This window comes from Oxyura jamaicensis, chromosome 5 (genome assembly GCF_011077185.1).
Source record: "Oxyura jamaicensis isolate SHBP4307 breed ruddy duck chromosome 5, BPBGC_Ojam_1.0, whole genome shotgun sequence".
NCBI classification, from domain to species: domain Eukaryota; kingdom Metazoa; phylum Chordata; class Aves; order Anseriformes; family Anatidae; genus Oxyura; species Oxyura jamaicensis.
The window spans coordinates 6,248,931-6,274,250 of NC_048897.1; the positions used below are offsets into that span (position 1 = coordinate 6,248,931).

Here is a 25,320-nt window from a genome sequence, read left to right on the forward strand (position 1 = left end):
ATATGGAAAACACAATCATTTCTTTCCAAGCAAAAGTGCACCTTCTCATTCTGCAATGCTACCCTTAACACAATGCGGCTATCCATTTTCTTGAGGGCTTTGGCACCCTCACAAGCAACAGATACATCCACCAGGCTCGTGACTCCCTGTGGTGGATTCAAGTCATTTGCTGCACTCTCCACAGCACTCTTCTGCAATTCCTGCTCCCATTACATGACTGTTATGAAAAAGGTTTTCCTCTCCTTTGCGCATCATTGTGTCTTCTGCTGCACAGGCCTCAAGTTTTCAGGCAGATCCGTACATGAAAAGCTTCACTTTTCTGTAACAGCAGCTACCTATTTGGCTCCTTCAGTGACTTCAGTCTTGATAAGCTCTCAAGGACATAATTATCTTTGCAATCTATATCCTTCTGTCACACTTGGCTGAAATGGGCTCAGGATAATAAAAAATTACTTGGGTATCAGGAGATGGCAGAAGAGCAGTGGATCATCTGACCTTCTTTATTCTTTAGCCTTGCTGTTATCACCAGCCAAGGGAAAGGGAAGGGAGAAGTTGGTTGTTTTCAAAGGAACTGGTAAAAATCCTCCGAAGCCAGTGAGGTGCCAGTGAGCTGCCACGCACAGGAGCCTCCCCTGACTCTCCTAACCATGGGAAGAAACTCTGCTTCTCACTGACAAGCTGTTCTCGTCTCTTGAAATTCAAACCTGAAGGAAGGGGATAAGATGCTTGCAGAGAACTGCTGGCCACAGTATAAGCTTGCCAAATGTTCCCCCCAGATTGATTTACTTAAGTTCAAGAGAACTATTTTGGCAGTTACGTGCACAAGTGTGTGAACTCACTCCTTATGCTATGCAGAAACCCATCCTCCCACCCATTTCTTTTAAGGCTCTAAAAAAAAAAAAAATCAGTAACTTCCAATCAGGACCGGCTGTACGTTCCCACTGAGGATGTGACAGTTTGCAGGCACAGCTCTACAGCATTAACAGAAAAATATATTACTATCTTTAGGGGACCAAGTGTGAAACAGAAGTATTTTTTGAAAAGTGTAATCCATTTTATTATTTCTCAGCAAAAAGATGAATAGTGAGGGGGGAAAAACCAGATTTAGCATATGCTTTATGAAACCATATACTGCATATAGATACATCCTTGCACGAAAGCAATTCTGACACCCTTGACTTGGCTACAAGGTCTTAAAACCTGATTAGAAGGTTATAACAAATCTTCTTCAGTTATGGGCAAGCAATTTGCTTTCCATAGGTAATATGGCAATTGAGCAGCAAGGCATCAAATGATTTCTCTGTATATCAGCAAGTGAATCGCAGTTGCAGACTACAGATTTGAGGGATATCGCCAGGAAAAAATGGTACAGCCAACCTCTTGGAGAAAAAAAAAGTCTTGTGTAACTGTAAGGAGATACTAAACTACTATTTTGAGAAAGTAAAATTTTAGATCTGTTTGTCACTCTAATGAGACACTGCTTGAAAAGAAGTTGTTATATATTTATAACATTTATTACAAGTCAATTTTCTCTTATAGAAGCCAGTACACAGTCTTCCTAATGAAGCTTTAGGGAAGAAACTTTCTGACAAACCTTTACTGTTGAGCCAGCTCAACCACACCTCCAGCATTTCCCTTCTTTTCACAGCGGATGCAAAGATAGCACGTAACATACCCCACACGATGCAGCCACTAGGACAAGCACATTTCCTTCTTTTAACGCTACAAACAATTCTATTTTGAAAGGCATCTCAGTCATTTTGCAATCTGGAGTGAGGAAAACAGGATGCAGCGGATCAGCAGCAGACATTTTGCGACAACCTGCAGCTAGGAGTAAACTCCACGGTATTTCAGCATCAGCATCCTTGCAATCAAACTGTTGCCTCAGAACCCCTCCAGGTAGCAATCAGGCAAAACAGCTGTATGCTGCTTTACACCCACGTCTCAACCCAGCAATGGCCAGGGATTTATTCAGCTCATCAAAACCTGAGGACTTGCATGCAAGAGCAACTCTCTAAACAGAAACTGTTGTGTGCAGATGCTGCGCTATTGCCCAGCCACAGGTGTTTTCCTGGCTTTGATAGTGAACCACCTTATGCTTCCCTGAGGTTCATTTGTGTTGAGAGAGGCCACAGCCACATCAGACAGAGCTGTGGGTCCAGGAGCGGCTATGCACAGCATTTCAGTGACAACTCTGTGAAGGAGACAAAAACAGACATCTCTTCAACTTCTCCTCGCTCTTTGAAAAAATGGGTTTTAACTTGAATTTACAGGATTGATTTTACAAAACGTAACAGGCAGGATGACACCAAGACAGCCTTTCACTTCAAGCCCTGCTACAAATGCTAACCCAGCTAATACTAACTTTGGCTAATTGCTGTCTGGGCCTTATTTTCACTTTGGTTCCCAGCAGGAAAGCCACCACTACCTGCAGTCACGCAGCTGCCTCGGCACAGGACACCAATGCAACATCTGTGGGCTCACAGAACCCTTCAGCAGGGCAGCCCTGCAGAACAACAAGGAGAAGTTTCGCTTCCTCTTATCTAGAATGAAGCTAGCACTTGAGCAATATGTTCCAGTATTAAATCCACATAAAAGTCTACTACACCAGAAGTTCTCCAATTTGAGACAAACCCTAATGAGTTTTGATCCAAAACACAGCTATTACAGAGCGTTTGTTGCACCTACAAACAGCCCTCAAGGCACTCTTACCTCTGCTCCCTATTTAACCACTCGTGAAAAACTTGCTAGTCAGAAACTGCTAATTGAAACTCAGAGAAAGTGAGCCTAGCAAGCAGCTTGTTTTAAAAGCAGCAATGTTTTTATAAAAATTAGTGAAACTTAACCCACAGGAAACATCAGAGGTTGCCTCCGACCTAATAAACCATCACGCACTTACGTGGGCAGTATTTACATTATAGTAAGAAAGAAAAATAATAAAGTTTTTTTTTTAAAAAGAAGAAAAACAAAAAACTCGGCTATCACAGAATCACCTGCTTCCTTTGAGAAGGGGAAAGAGATAAGGCACTTTAGAGTTGGAGTACTGTGGAGACACTGGCCATTACTTGTTGTCAAAGAGTAAAGTAATGCTTCCTTTAATAATTTCATAGACAAGCACAAATTCTAAGCCAGTTCAGGATTCCTATAAGCAGGACAGAAGGCAGGTCTTCAGCAGGTCTTCAGCAGCAGGGGAAACACTGCGGAGGATATCCGTGTGGCAAGGACTTTGATCCCTCACCCCACCCATGGTAGTAGCTACCTGATCCGCACTGCATCCTGCCACTGACTGCTCCCAGCTGTTAAACCCGTCCCAGTTCCAAGCTCTCCAAACAGGCTATTTACTGACCCCCATCTAGAGGGGACCGTCAAGAGGGTTAAATACTTAGCACCACATACCCTTCTGATCTCCTTGCATAAAAAGCCATCAAATGCTAGTTGTTATTGCACTTGCCCTTACTCGGGTAAATTTCTGCAATTGAGCTTCAAATGCGATGTTCACCACGGTCACTTCATTATAAACTGTATTATAACTAACTCAAAGTGTTTGGTTGCTTAATCATGAATGAAAGTAAGAGTTAGTTCTCGTTTGATATTCCAAGTTTGTGAGCCATCTGAGTAAGTGACAAAAAGATTAGCAGCTGGCTTAGAGCGTCTTCTCAATTAATGCAGATGCTCATTTCATGCACTGTTTAAAGTTCAGCTTTGTTTAAGAATCCTGATGTTTGTCACCTAAGAAATTTGTTAAAAAACTTCAGTAAAGCTGATATTCCAGTGGTTCTGCTGGCTAAACGGCACTCCAAGGTATTTTTACATCCAGGAGACCAGCACATTCAAAGAGCAGCTATGAAATCCTTTTGCCAAAGATGATGATTCTCCTTTCCCAGTTGAGTTTCTATATTATAAACACAAGATGAAATATAACACCTCTGTACCTGCCCCCCTCACTCCACATGAATGCCAGCAAAGCCTTGACATTTGATTGCTTACTAGTTGTGTCAATGAATGTACACCTGAAGGCAGCCAGCGAGGTTTTAGAAGCCAATTCCCTTCTTGCTTCACGTCTCATGAGTGCTATAATACAGGCTGGGTTCCTGGGGGTATCTTACCTACAGCAGCTTTGGAAAGAGTATTTTGGAGTGAAAAATTAAGGTCCATAAAAACAGTAACAGCTTAATGGCAAAGCCAGCCTTATGTTGGAAACATATTACAGGTTGGGAGAGCAGGGTTTTCTTTCAGCTTTCAGACTTGCTGCCTAACACTTCACAAATCACTTCAAAATTTGTTATGAGAAATTCCACTTCTGGAAGATAAGACATCACAGAAAAACACACAGGTAAGTGATACCTGTAGGCTTTCAGAGTACCACCACGGTGCGATGGACAGCTTTGGGAAAGCAGGCCCCTGGCAGGACTGAGCTGGGCACTGGGGATCTGACCTGCCTGACTCCCCCAAGTCCTTCCTCACTCCCATGGCCAGTGTGCCAAATGCTTCCCCACCCCCTCCTGACCCTTCAGTCACGTTAAGTTTTTTTGTTCCACTGAAGCAGTTGAAATGAAGACTCAGACCAAGCGACCTGGATTTTTTTTAGTCTTCCAAAGGGAAGAAGCGAGCAGGGCTGGCACCTGTATTGCACTGATCAAGGAGGCAAGACGTTAGAAGCAGCACAGTCAAGATGCAGCTCAAAGCCCCCAGCGATCAGAAACACTGCAGCCAAAAGAAGTGCTGTATGATTACTAAAGCTTCCCAGATTCTAAGCATAATTGCAAAACATTGCTCTGTATGAGACAGTGAAAGCTAAGCAGTAATAACGTGATATACTGATGACTTGCAGGCAAAGGTTCAGTAAGACTTGTGTTCTGCCTTTGAAGCTGGGTTTCCTTAGGAGCTTGGGTTTCCTTCCTGGAACTTCACGAGTTTTTCCTGGGTCTGGGAACCTGGAGGTGTATCTGAAAATTATTTGCAGGTGGTGCATTAGCATCAAGCAACAAATATGCCAGGTCAATCAGAAAGCATCAAGAAAAATATAAGGATGCCTAAAAGCACTCATTGATCTTAAGACAGAGGTTTTCTGTGCATATATATACACAAGTGCTTTCATAGAGGAACTCCTTTCTCCTATATATTCTACTTATTCAGAAATACGTTAGATTCATTAGCCTTTTACACACACTATTACTGGACTGTAAATAAGAACTGGGCCACTAAAGATTGTTCTTGTATAGTTTTGTAAGATTGTTGTTTGCACAATATCTGTCAGCCTGGAAACCTAGTGCATGACAATGCTTACTCCTTTAACATAAATACACAACATCTACTTTGGCTGATGCTTTTTTACTGTGACTGGAATGGGCTTTCCAGTTTGCAAGCTCTCTTCCCTCATTCTGGTCCTAATGTTACATTTTCTCATGCCATAGATTCAAAAAAAAATTAAGTAGTCAAGGGAAAAAAAAAAAATACTTCTAGGCTTTATTACAGAAATGGAATGGAAAGGTAGGAGACCACAATGGTAGACTGTTAGTCCAGTTACATGGGAAGTTAAATTCCCAGATCATTCTCTCAGAGGAAAAAAAAAAAAAAAAAGAGAGGTAGCTTCATACTTCTTCTATTTCACATATCTTTTAGCAGGAGCACTGAGTTTTGAGGTCTTGTAGTTCCTGTAATCATATTAGTTATTTTAATATACTGCTTTAACATTTATCTCTATGTCTTTATCTTGCTTCTTATGTCATCCTCTTTCATGCTCATGGGGGACTGCAGAATAAGTTACATCAGCCAGTACTTATCTGCTACCTCACTTGTGCAGATCAACCAACCGTTCAGCTGTCTCTGGACACATTCATTTGCAGCAGAGGCTCGTCACCATCTCCAAAACCGCACACAAGCAATGCCTGAAGGTCACAGCCACCTAAGCCTCCTGTTAGTACCACGAGCCATGTCACAGCCACTCCATACTTCCTGAAGTGGTGGATATGGGTCTGAAGAACTACAGAGCACAAGCTCAGCTCTAATACTTGCATCGTGTTAGACTCTTAAGATAAAATCCTCATAAGCATCACAGTGATTTTCGTGCTGAAGTTCCATTTTTAAAAGTGACAGGTTGCTAGATCACTTACCTGTAAGTATTGATTATTCGTTATCCATCTTTTCCAAAATGCGATGAGCTTCAATACAACACACTTCACAACTAATTAGCTCACGCTCTTACAAGCCGTTAGCAAGCAAGAGTGAATCTCAATTTATCAGAAACCACCGATGGAAACCTCTCAAAGCTAAAAGTGCACCTGGCTAGCAGGAACAGACTGCAGCAGCTGAGATGATGGGGAGTCCCAGAAGATGCTGAAGGCATGCACTGTTGGATCTCATTCCTAGGGATCCTGCGGTGTCTCTTGAACATCTCTCTCCCCCTCCTTCTCTGAGGCATTACCCTTACTTAACACCAAGCTTTAGCTGATGCTTTATGAGTAGTTTTGTGTTGACCACTGATGTATTAAACACCACAAAGTCAGTAGACTTTACAGATGGGTAGGATTAAACCTACTCAAGACTCTTGGCCTGCTGCTGCATTTCTAGGAGATCTCGGCTGGTTTAGACAATCCCTAGAGCTTACTGATGTTAATTCCGAATTGGCCAGACATTTCTTATTAACAAAATGCTGCAGCTCATTCTCCAGTGCACTGAGCTCTGCTCGTTGAGCCTAAAGCCTGGTGTTTAGAAGGATAGCAGCCGGAGTTATTTTGTGCCCTTTGTTCCTTTACATGAAAGCCATTCATCAGGCTGACTCTGCTGAGTGGCTAAACCCCAAGCAAAACAACTGCAGCTGTAGTAATTGTAGTATGGTAATAAGCAGCCATGAAATAGCTTATAGAGATCGCAGAACCCACTCTCCACAAGACCTTTTCTCTCCATCTTTTAAAGTGGCTGGTAGATCTGCTTACTTATTCTTTGCACTGTGGATGTCATGAATTTGACTGCTCTCACAGCAAAGTGTAAGGAGAGGTAAGGACAAACACATAAATCCAGACTGTCACCAGAAAGATTTGGGTCAAGAGCAATGACCTTTTATTAGTAAATTCAATCCATCTCACCATTTTAATTTTGAGACTTGCACAGGGAAAAACATGAGTACATAATGTGCCTTAATGTAATTCCAGCGTGTAATCTTCCCATAGAACAGATCTGAAGCATGCTCCTAATCTCAAGGCTATGCCCCATGAAACTTTTTTTTTTTTTCTTTAAAACAGTGAGAAGTAAAAGTCATCTAAAGGGCCTCTTCTGAAATCTACCCTGCGTCAACAAGAGGGCAGGACAAGCAGTTTGAGCATGCGAACCTGAGGCTTCCATGCACATGACATGGGTTTTATGCTCGTGCAGTTCTCACTCAGTCCTCCTCCTTCCTACTGCTGACTGTGTTGGCCTTGCACAACCATAGAGCAACTTCATCAGCTGTGACTTCAGTTTCAGTAGGCTTTTTTAAAAGGAAAAAAACCTTCCATCCCTCTGACATCGTTTAGCTTTTAACACCCACCGTTCTTCATAAACTACCTCTTGTTGAAACTGAATGTAATTAAGTCAGTCAACATACATCTGAAGTACCAGTCTGAAGATGAAAACTGAACAAACCTGCCTTTGTTCTGCAAGATTTTCAGTTTTCCAACTGAAAAGGTTTCAGAGCACAGGAAAAGATCCAGCACATAATGTAGAAAACTCAGGCTGTTAATTGCAGAGTGTGGGTTTCCTTTAGCGTTCTTATAAAGAGACTTTTTCTGTCTTATGCACAACTGCGTGTAATTGTTTGTTATGAACACTTTCCTGCAGAGGCTCCATTCCCGATCGCGTTGAGCAGTAAAACCCGTTGGAAGTGAACACCAGAGGGAGCAGTAAACATTTGTCTGGTAGGTGGTTTTGAAGTTGGAGTCCGAACAAAAATGCACAGGAAACCTTTGGGAAACTTAAAAATGGTTACTGTGGCCTGTATTTTCAAACTAGACTATATTGCTAACCCAGTCTAACTCCCCACCAATGCAAGGTCAGTGCAGAGCAAGAGTGCGGACAAACATGTACGCATGACGCAAGCGTAGTTGTGCCACACCTCCCACCCCCTCCCTCCACCTCCTGACAACACCAAAAGATTCATCAAGTCTTCTGAGACTATAAGACATTTATATAAAATGTTGTGTGCATTTAGATAGATCACACGGAACTGAAAGTATACCCAAAATAGAAAAGATAGACGGAATGGAGTGTGAAAATATACAGTGTTTATATATAAACACACAACTCAAACTCTACAGGGAAAAGGCGAGAACATGGTTAAGAGACATACCAGAGAAGAAGAAATAAAGGATTAATATTCCAACATCCTAGCAATGAACAAGTAACTACAGTACTACCTCAAGTATTATGCTGCCAAAATTTAAAAATGCTTGCAAGAACAATGGAAGTATGGCTATAATCATAAAAACACAAACAGGTCAAGAAAACACTCCTGCTACACACTGCTCAAAGAAGTTCCCCCACAAAACACTTCTCTTCTTTAAGGAATTGGACTGAAGCGAAAAACACAACTTTTCTCAGGCCTTTATTTTAGACCTACAGCACACAACCTGACAGGTCTAGGAGTTCCCAGGTATAATTGTCACCAAGAGATGGAAAGCCACCAGGGGCCTGGCTTCAGCATGTGCCTTGAGAGCATCAGTTCCCCAAAGCACTCAACCAGAAAGGCTCTTACCAGATCTGCTAGGGATTGGCTTCCCATACTGCCCTAATAGGAGCTGCAGCCTCCAGGGCCACACGAGTTAGCCTGCTGGTGTAGTAACACAGAGAAGCTTGGCTTAGCACACCACGCAGAGCGCAACCCAGGACTACAGGCATCATAACCCCTTCCATCCTGACTGCAAGGGATCCCTGCACACGTGTGTCTGAAGGAGAATGTGTTTTGCCATCGGGTGAGACTGGGCAGACCCTCAGCAGAAGCTCCCTTGGCAGGTGTAAGCTCTTACCAGAGTAAGATCTGCTACTGCTGAACTGCTGGCAATAAACTGAGCCTTTTCCTACTGCAGTCCCAGACGTTCCTGCATAGGCCAGCTCTCAGAAGCCTGCACAGATCAGTCTGTCGACAGCACAGTTTTACAAGCACCAACGATGCCCTACTGCTCAGCCACCTCTCAGAGCAAAGCCTTTTATCGTTGATTCAAAAACCTGCTTTTCCTTCATGTTTGAACAAGGAACAGTGGCAACTGGAAACAGAAACCCATGAGGTATGTAAGCTCCTAAGACAAGAAACCACTGCCCCAAGGGTGTCCTTGTGTGAGACCTTTCTCTAGCCCCCAACCCACACCCTTCAGCCCTCGGACTAAGACAGCCAGTCACTGTATTCACTGTGCACCACGACTCGCTCACAGCTGAACACACCACCTTGGCTTGTAAGAAATGGCTTTCAGAAGAGTGATGAAGGAATATCTAGACTTCTGGGTATTTGGTATCTCTCATTCTGGCTGCTGTCATGCCAGGCACTTAGCACGGATGATGTGCCATGCTCTGAATCTGCACCATCTGCTGCTCGTTAGCTGACAAAGGCAGCAACATGCCATCTCTCCACTAGCTGTTGCTCATTAGCTGACAAAAGCCGTTTTCAGTGATCACATTGTTCTTTCGGTAATAGTCTAATACAAAGAAGTACAAAAGAGCAAACAAAGGAGGAAACAAAGATGACAGAGTACATTAGGAGCTTAACTAAGAACATTATTGTGCTCCCAAATCTCCCAGAGAAAACCCTCCCAGCAGCGGGATGGAGGCCTTGGCCCCGCAGGAATGTGTCAGCGGGCAGGTCTATCGGACAGCATTACAGATCTGCGTACCTCAAAATGCTTTGAAACGTCCCAAAATATTCCTAGGCTCTTCCTCTTCAGATTCTCTCGTGTGTAACTCTGGATCTTCTACACCTGCTAACAGTCTGGGAACGTAGAGCAGCTGACAGCACGCAGCGCCCGTCCTGACCCGCACCAGCTCCAGGCACATGTACACCTGGAATGTAGCCGGAGCAGGATGCAGCAGCTATGCAGTCAACAACTGCATGCTCCCCAGGGAAGTCCTGTTGGTAAAGACTCTGCTCTTGTCCAGAGGAGCCTCAGCTACCATTACAGATCACGTACACAGCTACAGAGCAGTAGCAGCAGCAACTAAAAGCCCACCAACGTTCAAAGGAGAACCGCAGGAGCAGTACACAAGTTCACACACCAGCTAACAATCCAACAGCTGAGAAATGGCAAAGCTGGGGGAACAACTTACAAAAAGGTTCTCCATTTTGAGAGATGCACTGAAGGAAGTTATTTGCACTACTGAGAACAAGAAATACTCCAAAACATTTACACTGACATGGTCAATTGCTCTCCAAGCTCAGTTAGTGGCTTGGAGGAAGAGCCAGAGATGCTCTGCTCCAAGGAGAGGCATTTCTCATTTACAACAGTAAGTCCCTGTCTCAGCTTCTTCCCTCCCTCTCAGGCCTTTTCCCAACCCTCCTGCCTGGGTAAAACTGAATGAAGTTTTTCTGTTGCCAAGTCACCATGACATAAGGAAAAGTAAAGATATTCTGTGTGCCAAACGGCGTACAGACAGCTGGCATGGGAAGTGTTAAACTGATCACAGGTCAGGGCAGAGAGGAAGCCAGGAACACGACAGATGGTATGGGTTCTGGTGAATGCACAAGATGAAGAAAAAAACCACAAGCAAAGTGACGTGGTAACAGAGAAGGTCCTCCACACAGGAGACAGAAAAAGCACAAGTGGCACAGAAGGAAGAGCAGATGTGAGTGGACAAAGCCCAGATAATTCTGCTTTTGCAGATTTCCTCCACACCCAGACCAGCATTTTTCACACAAGGGCTACAGAAAACAAAAAGCAGAACTTTGGAGATGAAAACTTACAACGCTGAAGGGTAACAAACAGAACAAAATGGCACAGTAATGGAATTCATCAGATGTTGCTGGGCACCCATGTTCAACCATAAGGCAATCCAAAAGGGAGGGAAAGACGTCAGACTTGACGGCACACGTGTGAAACTGCCTCCGTGGGCACGCCAAAACACAGCGCAGTTGCTTCACAAAGATATCAGCCTGCAGGACCATCTGAATCCAGCAAGCAAGCTCCTGTTCACACACAAACACTTTAAAGCAAGGTTAAAGCCTTTAAACGTGAAGTAGTTAGTCGATGAGGAATCACAGACAAAGCAGCTTAAAGCACGGCTCAGGGTAGTAACACACTGGGAACTCAGCCATCTCGTGCTGCTAATGCAACTCCTACGGCTTTGTCTCCACTATCAACAGCTCTGCTAATGCAAAGCAACACCACAGCAGAAAACAAAGGGCTCTGCTTTTGCTGCAAGGGAAGCTGTAGTAAGCAGAGCCCTATTCTGGTAGGAGGAAGGTAACAAAGCCCAGCCTAAAACAATTAAAAAAAAAAAAAAAAACTTTTCTACCTATACATAAGCACACACATCCCTCAATCCTTGTGATCCTAGAACGGCACTTTCAGGCACAGCTGCCCTCTCTTAAGGAACTTGGCACCAGTAACCAATGCTGCTGGTGCAGCGACACAGCCAGATGTGACACTCGCACTCCTGAGTGCCAACCTGCTCAACTTCCCACTGCTGTTTCTGCAGTCAAGAGGATCGATCGGTTCTTAGGCCCCAACCCCCCTCCCTCCCCAACACTCGGGACCTGCATGTTAACCACACTGCTGATCCTTAGAAGTCGCTTGCTTCAGCTTCAATCACTGGGAAGTGATTATATATTGGGGGGGGGAAATCTTAGTAGGGATATACAAACACTGGAGCAGGACTCCAGCGAAGCTATGGACTCTCCATCCTTGGAGATGCTCAGCACTTGAGCAGACAAGGCTCTGAGCGACTCTGATCCACACTAGTCCTGCTTTGAGCAGGCAGCTGGACAAAAAGACCTCCAGATTCCTTTCCAGGATTAATCTATGAGCCTCTCTTTACAGATTGGCTCAAGCTGGAGAGGGGGAGAAGAGACAAGTGATTTTTCTTCCTCTACCCTTCCCAAACAAAATGCCTTTCAGTGCTTAGCTCTGACCTAGAAACTCTCTACCACCACTTTTGGGTTTTTAAGCTGATCCAAATTTTCATCACCACGTAAAAGACTGGTTGGTGGCAACTAGAAGAGTATCTCGGAAGAGTTGGCCCATTTTCAAAATCCATCACAAAAGCCAAACAAACCGTTTTGCGGCACTCACTATAGCCACATATATAAGAGACTGAATTGGCCCTCTTAAACTATTAGCAAGTCTAGAGGTCTAGGTGCTTACTGGGATTCAGAATGGGATGTTTCCCATTCTGGGAGGATCATCCACCCTTGAGACAGTAAACCAGCTTCCTGACCTCAGACATAAGCCAATAACTAACACCACAAAGCCTTTCCAACCTCCTTCATAATCCCGTAATTCTGCCTCCCAGGGACAGCTCTTGTCCCTTTGCCACACCTGCCAGTGAAGGGGACCCTGGTGATGAGATCATTTCTCTTGCGAAGCTTGTGACCACTGACACGGTCCTAAACAGGAAAAAGCAAGCACACACACACACACCATGCCTCTGGGGGGGCACGGGGTGTAGCACCCCACAGACAGCGGCTGTTAAAAGCTGACTAGTAAAACAGAAAGGAAGAAGATGCAAAACAGGGAGCTTGAAGCTCTCTGGATGCATTACAGAGCCTTGTTTGCATGAATATTAATTTCTTGCTGGGAGATTCAAATGAGCACTATTTCCATTCTGTTTTGGCTTATCTGACCTGTTAACAGCAAGCCAGCACAGGATATGCATCCCTTGCTCTCCCGGTTGTCTCTTTTCCATGCTAATTTTACACTTATGAAGGTGATCAGTTAGAGCAGATAGATGTATGTGAAGAAGAAAGAACAGTCTAATTACCTCCATTAACTTGGGTATGATCAAAAGGATGCTCATCCTGAAAACTGTTAGCCAATCAAGTGTGTTGATAGTCTCTAAATGAAAAACCCAAAGAAGAAAATTCCGCAGAAATCTGAATTCATAGTTGCAACATAACCTAGATCAGTAAGGCTTATTTGAGTCTGTCATGACAAGAATAACTTTTATGAACTGTCATTTTGCAGCTATTTATATTTTATTGTCAGTTACTATGTTCATTATTGCCTGCAATTCACTAGACCCAACTGATTTTGGTAAGAAAGCTTTTGAACAGAGAGTCACAGTGTATTTTCCCATTACTGATTCATGAGCAAATGTCCAGCCCAGTCTTCATTATGAAAATCTTCCTGAAGATTACTGTAAATTTTTATTACGATTTTCTAGTCTAAGACAGAGAAGTGAAATTCCTGCAAGGCAGAGGATGACAATATTCTTAGGAGGAGAGACAGAAACCTCTGGGTTTGCATCCTATGAATACAGAGGAGTGCCTTCGTTCAGCGCGTTTTAAGAAGCAGTGACTGCATGCCAAAAGCCATGCCAGCAGCGTATTCAACAGCTAGGTAATAAGGAACCTGCGAGCCACGCAGCTGCTGTCATCAGGAACATCTGACCAAAAGGTGCACGTTGAACTTTGGACATTTTTATTCTTGTCAAAGCTCCCCCTAATAACAATTCTGCTAGGGTTTAAAAAGATAGGCACAACTGATCAATCCTTACAACAACAATAAATGAATCTGTCTTCAATGTTGCAACACAAGTCTGACGCTTTAGAAAGACTACAAAGGATCAGATATTTTGTACAGATACTTTTAATGCCCTAGAAGCAGAAAAAGCTCACTGGTTTAAAGCAGAACTATGTATGTGGATCTCCACAGCGTAGTTATTAAAGACTCCTTATTTTGAAAGGGATGGGAAATTGGAATTAAAGGTGAGGCATCAAATTAAAGAAGCAAGCATTTAACAAAACATCGTATTTCTAGTCACTGAATTTGGAAGAAGCTACTCTTTCTTTATTCTACTCCACAAGTGAAGCTAATAATGTCCTTGAAGCGTGTTGGCTGAAAGGCAAGGTTCTCAAAGAGGTTTAAGATTAATAAAAACCTCTATAAAGCACACATGTAAAGGAGCAACATTTGTTAGACAAAAAGCACTAACTCACTTCTCAGAAAGTTCTCAGACACTTTAGGAGAACATGACATTTGAAGGTTTTTCCCTCCCAACTGGATTTCATATCATGATGTTGTGCTGCAGCATAATTTTACTGTCTGCATATACCGCATAGCCTAGAAAGTTTCATGCTCACTAAATGTTGCAGAATACTAACTAAAACTTAATTAGTGCTAACAAAGAGATGAAATCACAAAGCCTTTTTAAGCTCTCTAGAACCGGCAGCGCTGTAGGGAGGATTAAAACATGTAAACATTATGAGCCAACTCATTCCCTTTATTTTGCAGAAAGTTACTATTAAGTTTCAAAGGGCTAAGAATTACAATTGGACAGGAGTGGAACACAAGTAACAGGATACAGGGAAAATTTGAAACAAAAGCAACTTCTCTTAGTGGTTGTGGAGGTCAACTTACAGCAGTACACAACCAGGGTCTTTATTATACAGGCCTTTATGCTGAATCCCTGCAATCACACAGGGTTTCAGTCTTCCACTGGAAGAGCCACAGGTCAAGTCTGTCTCAGCGTATCCATCTGTGAATAGGGTTTGAGGTACCTGCTACCAAGCACTGAATTAAAATTGGCCAATTTAAAGCACCTTAAAGACCAGAAATAATAGGAAGGGCCATATCCATATATCTTCTCAAACGATAAAGAAATTAAGAAACTAGCAGTAGCTTCATTGCTTGCTTTACGTATACTACCGAGCACACCAGAAATGCTTCCTAGCCAAGCCTTGTGGTATCAGGCACACCAAGGTCACAGCAATGGTCACTTACGGCATTCCTTCTCATCACTGTCATCGAAGCAATCCGGCAGCCCATCACACTGCCAGGCCCCTGGGATGCAGCGCCCATTACTGCACATGAAGTTTCCAGGAATGTTGCATTCGTTGGTGAAATTATTCCCAGGCAACAGTTGGCTCTCTGCAAGAACAAAGAGAAACAGAAAACTTTACAGGGTATTCAAAAAAGACAGCAAAAGCAGTCACTGAGCAAGAAGTTTATCAGTGGTAGAACTTCAGGCAAACAGTCTTGACGCCGGTTACCTTGTTGTATCATCCAATCAGTACCCCAAATACAGTCCGTGGTAGCACTTCATTCCTTAAATCGAGATTTCACCTGCTCTCCATTCACACTCCCCATTTTACCGATTTCTTTCTTGCTATTTTCTTCCTGGGTATGTACATTTAGCCTTCTCTGTATCCTCAGGTCAGAGTGGCTTGCTAAAAAAACTCTCTAATTCCTAAGTAAAATAGATGAGGCTACAAGACATCAGCTCCACACTCCCATGCTTCTGTCAGATCGGTATTTAGCTTGCAGAATTACTTGTTGTTTTTGTTGTTGTTGTTACCCAAGGGCTAGGAACTATGTAGCACATTGACTAATTCATACGAGCTTTTCAATTAAGTTTCAAACATGTGGCTGTTGGTCAAAGTCAGAACTGACTTAGTCTAATGCCCTGCCATCCATCTGTCCACAGGCAAGAAAGGCAACTTGCACATTAGAGAGGCTGCCAAGTAGAGAGGGGACAGCAGGAGGATGCAAGGGATAAAGAGCATAGATGTGCTTTTAATGTTTTAACAGCTCTAGCCAGTGATTTTCATCTCCTGTGCCTCCAAATTTCATTGTTTTGGGAACACAGATTACAGAAACATAAACCTCAGGGAAGGAAGTTAATGGCAGAAATACTTTAATAAGGCAAAGAGATTCATCCACAGGCCCGAAATGCAGGTTGGGCTTGGAGACTGCGAGAGGACTGACACTCCCAAAACAACTGCAGCAAGAACGGCATTTCAAGCCATTGATCTGGAGGGAAGCAGCAAGACAGGGCAGAGGATGAGAGAAAGAAGATCCTTCTTCTGTCACAGCCCAGACTAGTCCCAGGCAATGTGCTCCAAGCACACAATCCGCCAAAAACCAGAAACAAAACCCTTCGTGGCAGCTCATGGCTGCTGGCCCCACCCTGTTCAGGGAAGAGCCTCTCCTAGCGCAATCCTGCAGCACAGAGGGGAAGGGGTTCGGTGCAGACGGTACCTGAAGAACTGTGCTGCCAAAGCAGCGTGCCCCTGAGCACGGGGCTCTCCAGAAGCTCTGGACCCAGCCAGGTGGAGACGGCTCCCCCGTGGCGTAGTGAAACGCTCCGCCCTTAACGCAGGCCACACTGCTAAGGTTTACATCACTGTTTCAAAAGATGTATGACAGAAATGCTTCGGAAAGTATTTTTATGCCTATTTCTGCCCCACACAGCGCATTTCCTTTCAAATTTCCTTCCTTGCAAATGCCTGACTCTCCTGGGAAGTTTTAAGATTCTGCCAGCACAGAGCAGACACCTTAATGGAAATTTGCCCTGAGCTGTTGAAAGACAAAGTAATTCAGAAGCAAAGTGGAAACACAGGCTTGTGAGGCAGACGTGGCAACCTTAACCACTGGCCACACACCTCGAGCCATGCGCAATGTTCCTGCTATTAGCACCTTGAAGGGAGAAAGTGACAGCCAGCAAAAAGCAAGCCCCAGCTATGCAGCTGACAATTTAATGTCTTTTTGCTTTTATCGCTTCCATTCTCTGCTTCACTACTCTTCTGACCAGGAAAGAGTGGTTCTGCTCTCTGTGCCGCGATGCAGAGAGGCTGCTTCTGGGTGCGGACGGGGGAAGCTCAGCTCCAGCCCGGTGACACGCTGCCTTCCCTCGGGAGCGTACCTGCTCCCAGCAGCAACGCGGCAAGAGCCGTGCCCAGCCCTTCTGGGTGCCCCAGTCCCTAAACCAGCCATGAAAATGGTTTGTCCTTGGCTAGCCCTGCAAGGGAACGCTGAACAGATATGGCACCATCAATGGCAACCCCTGGGCTTCTGCAGCCTTAAAGCACCACTGGTAACAACGTGCTGCAGTTTTACGTACAACCCACGAGCGTGGGGTGGGTTTTTGCTTTTGTTTTCCTTAAGCCTGGGCTTGAACACGTTCAAATCCTTCTTTGCATCACTGACCTGTACCTGATAAGTAATCACCCAGCCAAAATCGCCACTCTCAAACAGCTGCACAGGAGAAGTTGCCAGCGTTACACAACCTCCTGTTAGCAAACCCCAGCATGCTAACACCACGTCCGCCCGCAGCCGCAGGAAACCTCCCCCAGCACTGCAAAGTGAGGGGTGCCTTCAGCAGGTGGAGACACAGAGGAAATCAGGATTTTCTTTGCACCGGAAGGCACAGCCAATACGCCACGCTGTTAACTTGGTTGTAATGTGTCCAAGAGCTTCAAGAGCAGAACCTAAGCTCTTTCCCCACTCTTCAAAAAAATAAAATAAAAATAAAAGCTTTCATGTCAAGGAAGACTTCTCAGGTAGTTGACAAAACAGTCACCATCAAAGCAAGTTTACAAGTTTGCAAATACTACAAATGCAGATTGACCAAACTAGTTTCCAAGCTAAGACTAAATCTCTGCTGCGAAGTGAAGGTGTTTCAAGTGTCACAAGGGAACTAGGAATTACCAAGGATTTAGTTCTCTCAAAACCTAAGCTCCGAGGCAGCACCTTAGGCAATACCATCAGAAAAAGGTGCCATTCTTATTCGTGCTGTTGCTCTTTGCTAGCTTCTTGTCTGATCCTCCTGCCTACAGCTCTCCCCTAACCTGCTCTACTCCCATGTGGACGCTGCACCTCTCAAACTGAAAACCCCTGCTGTCAACACTCCAGCAAGACCTCCCTGGGCAAGCTGCTAGCTAAGAAGAGATGCCAGGTCTAGACCTGCCCAAACTAGAAAACTGTCTTTTCCCCTCTAAGCATAGCAGTATTCCTGAGACAACGTGATAACTGGATGCATTTCCAAAGCCTCTAACACCTCCTACAGAGAGCAACCAAAGTTCAGCTCCTGGCAAATCTGCTGCTGCATCTTGCCTGAAAAGCTTTCAGCATGATCTCTGAATCTCCATGCTTCTTTAATGAAAAACTTAGACCAAGCCAAATCATTGAAGAGTGTTTTAGGTCTCAAAAAGCAAAAGACTCCAACCCAGAAACAAGGCCCCCAAAAAGCTATCAACACCTTTAAATAAAGGCTGTACTCCAACCCTACTGAACTGAAGGGACATGCCAGGAACAGATACCAATTTTTGTTTAAAATTAAGCTGTTTGTTTATGTTTCCTTTGTTATACAACAAATATATCCTCTAATGTTCTTGTACAGTAAGGCTGTAGCGCTAACCTTTTTACCAAACAGGGAACAAAAGATACCGGCACATTAAGTTACTTGCTGACAGCCCTGCGCAAGCTCTGCTGCAGAATGGGAACGCTGAACTCTGGCTCAATTCTATTTCAAAGCAAGAGCACTTTCTCTTAAAATATAACCTTCATCTGCTGCTGGAATGGAGTCGCAGGTTACAGACAGAGCAATTTCAGAGCCACAGTCAATGCACCTAGCAACTTGCTACGTGCGTTACTCCCTCTCCAGCAAAGTCCACCGGCGGATAAAGAACTGTCAAAGCAATGGCACATGTGGAACCGTTTAAATCCTAGAGCTCATTTCACTTCCTTTACTTTGGAAGCCTCCTCCGTCGGATATAAAAGCCCTCAGGGCCCACAAAGAAATCCTCCATGTGGTCATCACCTCCCAGCCCGCAGGAATGCGATGCTCCTGCCCAGTTGCTGAGCGCACGGCCGCTGCATGGCCCTGGGGCGCTCTGTACCTGCCCGTGGGGAGGAGCAGCGGTACCGGCACGGGAAGGACCAGATGAGATCACCTTGACCATCTTTCTGGAGGACTGAAGCAGAATTCTGATAAGGTCTGTACAGATGTCAGATTCTGTGCAGCCAACTTGCTACGCTGCTTGTTGGCAGGGCAGAAATTCCTTCAATCTGGCAGAGCTGGCTTTCCAATAGCTGACATATTTACCCTGCAGCCTCTCTGACTAATTTTGAATTCAGCCCAAATACGAGCTGCAAGGATGTGTTCAGTTAAGTGAAGGAGGAGGGGAAGAAGGGGAAAGAAGTAGTCCATTTTCACCGCACCACACTGCTCACTTTAAAAAGCATACCATCTGGGCTGAATAGAAAAAAATGGAACTCGTGCTTCACTTTGAAGGGGACTGAGTAAGGAAAGCCAATCTGTTTTAGCAGCCACTTCCAAAAATGCTGGCATCTAAATATTTAATACTTGCTAAACAAGAATCAGAGAAAAAATAAACAAAAGGACAAGTCATACTGAACACTTCACACTACATTAACAAAGCAAGTCAAGGATATCTTTCACTCAAAAAAAAAAAAAAAACAACAAAACACACACCACTTTACCTGAAAGCACTCCAGAGAAGTGCACATTACAGAACAGATCACTGCTAACACTGCTGTGTCTGTATCAGAAAGCGTAATCAGGAAGAACAGGCAGTCATTCTGGCCAAGGAGCTTTTGAGGAAGAAATACAAGACACTTATGGGTTTAACATCCTCATGAATGATGTCAGTAACTTCAGCCTCTTTGCAGAGAAGATCTGTCACCAAGGATGAAGGGGATGAACTCCACTGCCAAACCCCTGACATGTCTTTTGTGGGAATCTTCACTGGATATTTTCAATGGATGTCTGTACAAAATTCTCCAAACACAAAGAGACTGATTTTGATCCAGGCTGGTGTGTAACTGTGATGCTGGATGGGTACTTACGACTACCTGCTGAACGCACGATGCACAGTATGCTCCATACTTGAATCAATTCCTTCTTTCTTCCTGATCGTTCCCTTGCCTGGTGTAAATCCACACCAGGTTTGATGCCAGCGCATCAGCAATCTGTCCTCACTCTACTGAGATCTGCAACATGTTGTGAAAACAACATGAGAAAGAGAGACTAGAACAAGGCAGCAGCCGGAATTTGCAACAAGATGGCATCAAAAAGACACACCTCCAGTACCTGCTCACCAGCAAATAGTATCACAACTAAAGATAGAAGTTACTTTAACTTCCTCTTTTGTGATTAAAACCTCAGTTCATGACTTAATGGTCATGAACCTTTTTTTAAAATATTATGTTTTAGTTAACATAGGTGTATTTATAGTCCTTTGTGTTTTTTTTTTTCCTTTTTTTATTGGAAGAAACTACAGGAATTTTATTTGAAGTTTTCAGGAGTATTCAAATACTTTTCTGTGTATCAGTTAAAGCTGTAAGATGGTGTTCTCAGTGCACTGACCTTGGAACAACAGACATATGGTTCAATTTTCAGGTAGTCCTTTGTGGAGCCAGGAGCTGGACTCAATGATCCCTGTGGGTCTTTCAGCTCAGGATATTCTACGATTCTAAGATACCTGCAGACTCCAACAAATGCTTTTATATCTTCCTCAGTCACCTCAGACAGCAAACAAGCAGTGCTAAGTGCCTTGCAGGATATCACAAGACTTGTTTCTTCAGAGACTCCAAAACTGTTTACAAATATTTGCATTCAGTCCAGTTGCTTCTGTGGATTTAGGCGTTGAGGACAGATGCATCTTTTCCTATTTCTTCATGTTGGCATGAAGCATCTGACTCACCAAATCCACATCTCCCTTACAGATGCCTACCAATACAGATGCATCCAGCAAAGAAATTCAAAAGCTGAGCATGAAGAAATTCCATACGTTACGTTTTGCATATCAACTTCACTTTAACACATACACGCACGAACTTCACTGGCTACAAAGGTGTGCTGTCAGCAAGGGAACACCGGCGGAATCAAGGCCGATGTGGCGTAACAGCTCAGGGAAACCCAAGGTAATGACGATTACTGATTAATGATGGTATTTCTGAGATGATACTGAAGTAAGGACGAGTGCAGCTGCCCAAAGTCGGTGACAATAGAGTTACTCGACCTCTTCTCTACAATTTATCCATTGTTCAAATGAAAATAAGACACCAGCTTTTAAGAGGAATGTCCAGTGCTGGATCCAAGTACATAGAGCCTAAGTGTCCATTAGCAGCACCAGCCGACAAGGGTATGTACACTAAGGAGAACTAAGTTTATTTTTCATCTCTTACATAAACATCTTTGATATCGCCCAAACAATTGTTTGCAGCTGCATGTCTGTAAGTGTATCTCATAAATTCCCATAAATGCTTGTCTTCGGCATGATTTGCTTTCCTATGCGCTACTGCAAACATACCTTGCCAGAAGAGAAGAACATCCCAGTGCATATTCAGGATGGCTTTGGGAAGTGAAGAGCAAGACAAGCTCTCTCTTGCTCTGCTGCGAAACCAGTGACAACACCTAAGCCATCTGTCACAAGTAAAGGACACCTGCCAGTGATTATCTGACAACTTAAATCCCCTTGAACAATTTTAATCCCTATCCTCCCCTATCCTCATTTAAACTGCCTGATGATTACATTGCTTATACAACATCAGAAGTTATGAGGGTTATTTGTAAAGACAGATTGACAGCTCCACTGCAATACAAGTTCTCCAAAACGTTTCTTCGCTGAAGCAGCAGGTAAGTTAGTGATTAATTCGAGGAACTGCTCACCGTTTAGGTTCAGCTTCCCCTCCCTCAGTTTTCCAGCTGTGATCTCCGAGATGTAATACATTCTGAATCCAGCATTTTCAAGACCTAAAAATAGATCAGGTCTAGCCAAAGCAGCAGAAATTCCTACAGGTACTTCTGATTAAAACACTAAACGTTACCAAGGCAAACCAAAGCCAATGCAAACAGCATTTCTATGGAACGGATAGCTTTTCTCAATTTACACAGAAAGACAGTGCTGAGAAGTTAGTCTACTAGTGGATGCCCATCCTTGACCTGCTAATTCTTCACAGCAAAAGATACCTTTTATTGAACTGGAGAGCAATTAACACATCACCAGCTCCACCATACATAATGTAATAGGGATAGAACAGAATATCCCTTTCTAAACATCCTACGGTATTAGCTGAAGCAATTGGCACATTCCTTAGAGCAGGTGGCTGCCATTCAGCACTTAGCCATGTGAAATCCTGAATTAAATATAGCCTTCTAAATCATTCCCTAATAAACAACCACTTGCTTTTTCCTTGCAACACTAAGTGCAGAAGCAGAAAGCGAGCTGAGGTGAACAAGTTTATTTTAATCCCATAGCCTCGGTGGCTGGATTCTATATTTGGGGGACTGGGCGTTTCACTGGAGCCCCCGTATTTGTCTGGCTGCAGTGCAGCTGCTTGAGTACACACCAGAAATAATACATCTCCCAGGTCCGTGGGCTCTAGGCACAGCTAGTGCGGTGGAAGAAAAGCAGGCTATCAGCTGTTAGCAGTACAGAGTGAACAAGGACCACATCCACAGCCCCAAACTAGCACAAGTTTAAACAGAGGAGGAGGAGAGGCAGAAATACTTACTTAGATTACTGAGCTGGGTACACCTTGAAGGAGCATTCCCCAGCAAGATTCCCAGACATGCACCACACCCCCAGAGCAAGATCAATACTCCAAATTTAGGATTGTTTTTGTCTCTCCAGTTCCACCCCGAGTGATTTTAAGCAAACTGTGAAAACCATGACTGCACAGCAACTACACACGCACCTACACAGCCCTCTCCATTCCAGAGGATGTTAATTGTTAGAAACATTTTCCCTAATGTTTCCCTACATGTTCTTTATATTTTCAGAAGAGCATAGCAGTTATCTCTGGGCACTTAAATGGAAAGTTAACACAATACGAAATAATAATACGAAACACAAAGAATATATTCCACCAGCCATCCTCTTCAGGTTACTGAACACTCAATTTTCTTACCATTTCACCTCATCCACAGGTTACCATCCTCCTTCACAAAAGAGCAGATGACACTCAGTGGCACAAAGGAGATTCCAGTAGTGCCGCTGAACAAAAGCGGGCAGCCCCCCCAGTGCATGGAGCAGCCCCCCAGAAACAAGCCCAGGAGGAGCTGACCATCTGACAGAAGGAAGCAGACTGCTAAGTGCCGCCACACCAGCTCCATGCTCCAGTTCTTAATCAACCCAACTTTGTGTAGCTTGATGGGGAGAGCAGCAAAAACAGCAAGAAAGGACAAAACGGTAAAGACACAATTTCTATATTCAAATAAGTCAAAAGCAAAGCTAATCCTATTTACACCTTTTCAGCACACTTCAGATTTTGCTCTTCTTAACAAAACACAGAACTTGCACGTGTAGGAAAGAATCTAACTTCTCCATGAACCACATACATAATCCTCTCCTCACTGCATACCAGCTACCTTGCGACAGAGCACAACAGCAACCCAGCTCACAGATCACACTAGGAACCACAGACACCTACACAGGACAGAAAAGTTAATTGTTTCTAGCATCTCAGAAGAGTATTTTATCTTGTTCTGCTCTGCCTCTCTACCTCTGAAGAAAGGCACCTGCACGTACTTTGTCATAATTACACCGCTACGCTGCCTGAAGTCATTGCAATCTGTGCGACACCTTCATGACACAGCTAGGTATGTTGCCCTCCTCCCAGATGGATTCAGACCATGGCTTGAAGAGACAGTAAATCAAGTTTTACCACAACTAGTGTCACAAGAATAAAATACCCCAAGTGCTTGATGCAGGAAAGAACCTGTGAGACTGTTCTGCCAGTTATACCTTAAAGGCTTGGATTTTAAAGGGGGGGGCAGAGGGCTAAGTATGCCTTGGTAAGCTTTGTGATCACTACAGCATCATCTGTCCTCCCAGAGCCAACACTGCTGTGGGTTATCTAACTGACCAGATAGATACACTGTCTGCAGCAAGCCTGCACTATCTGCTCATCTGGCACTAGTCATCCTGAATCCACAGCCTAAATTAGTCTCTTATAGGGCACGGGCATAAAGAGAGTGTATAGAATAAGTAATCCCACTCTTGTTTATGTTCCAAACAACTGGTCTTATCACATCTCCATATCAAACTCCCCCCATACGATTACAGAAAACCTCAGTTTAGCAGACCTCATGCTCAAGTTTCCAGCCACCACCATTTGGGAAGGTACAGCACACGTGATTTCCACAGCCCTAACGCCAGCTCCCTTACAGCAGACACTGGAAACACTTCCTGAAGCAGCCGAAGTGCTGCACACCACAACACCAGCTCTCACGGCGGGGCCGACCTACCGCAGAGGCTGCGGCCACCCTTCTGGGCAGACCGACACCGCTCACGGTCGGGGCAGCCTTTACATTCCTCTATCTACAGCAGCTCTTCACATGGAACTCCCTCCGCCAGTCCCATCTCGCTGCTTGCTCTGCTGATAAGATATGGTAAGAGAAATGTACTCATGGTCCACATCCACCTCGCGATAAGATTTCCAGGCCGATTCTTTTGTCTTTTCTTCAAGAGTAGGAAGTCAGAGGGCTAATCTTGCCTGGCCCACTGATAGGGAGGGGAGAGAAGAAACAGGCTCCAACATGTTTATCAACAGATAAACATCTTAGGGGCGGGTAGAATACTACCACTGAGTCTTAGTTTATTCAACGATCTTCCTTCCCTAAGAAATTAAATACGCACTTGCCTTTATTTCACAGACCACTGGGACAACTACATTCTGTCTGCAAAACACAACAGAACATAAAATTTTAAAATGCTCTCGCAGAGCAAGGGCCTGATCAGTCACCCATAAATCAATCCTTTAAATATTCATGCATGACAAAACCAAACTGCTACATAGAGATCTGTATATAGTCACTTTCTGCTGTTGTGTCTAGGTTCAAGCTACTTGTTCTCCCAGCAAACACAGCCCTCTTTGTTTTACGTTTTCCTTGGCAGCAGGACGCTTCCGACAGCATCACCCAGTGTAAATCATAAGCTTGTGTAAACCGGTAGGGACAGCTGTCAAAGCAGGACAGTAAATCTCATACAAAGTGAACACTAAGATAAAGAAAATAATACAATACATTGTTCAATTAAATGATAAGAAGAAAAAAGAAAAAGAAAAAGAACAAAGTTTGAACTGAAATTATATTTAAGATTTTGCTGAAGGGCTGCAAAGCCCGTAGGAATCCCATCAGTGTAGTTTGGGTACATGCTTTTGAGACAAGTAGGTAAAGAAACATTTTTCAAACACCACCTTAGCAGGTCTGCAGATCCAGAGAAAAAGTGAACTCCGTGACCAAAATTAACCAAATGTAAAGAAATAGCCTGAAACAACAAACCCGATGAATGGAAATTCCATTTAACAACACCAGCTGAGGTCTTTTTTGTTTTGTTTTCCTAACAATTGGAAGGGGATAAGTTTAAATTCCCTCACACAATATTGCATTGTCAATAGA

At 43.9% G+C, this 25,320-nt stretch overlaps 1 protein-coding gene across 1 annotated transcript in view; it reads right to left on the reverse strand.

The window, feature by feature from the left end:
* LDLRAD3 (low density lipoprotein receptor class A domain containing 3) overlaps positions 1–21,649 on the reverse strand; it is an 83,575-nt gene extending 61,926 nt beyond the window's left edge. Inside the window, exons 1-2 of the mRNA XM_035327538.1 lie at positions 21,589–21,649; positions 14,898–15,044 (exon numbers count right to left, since the gene is read on the reverse strand). Coding sequence (XP_035183429.1) covers positions 14,898–15,044; positions 21,589–21,649 — 208 coding nt within the window. The remainder of the gene's footprint in view (positions 1–14,897; positions 15,045–21,588) is intronic.
* Between the last annotated feature and the right edge of the window lie 3,671 nt (positions 21,650–25,320).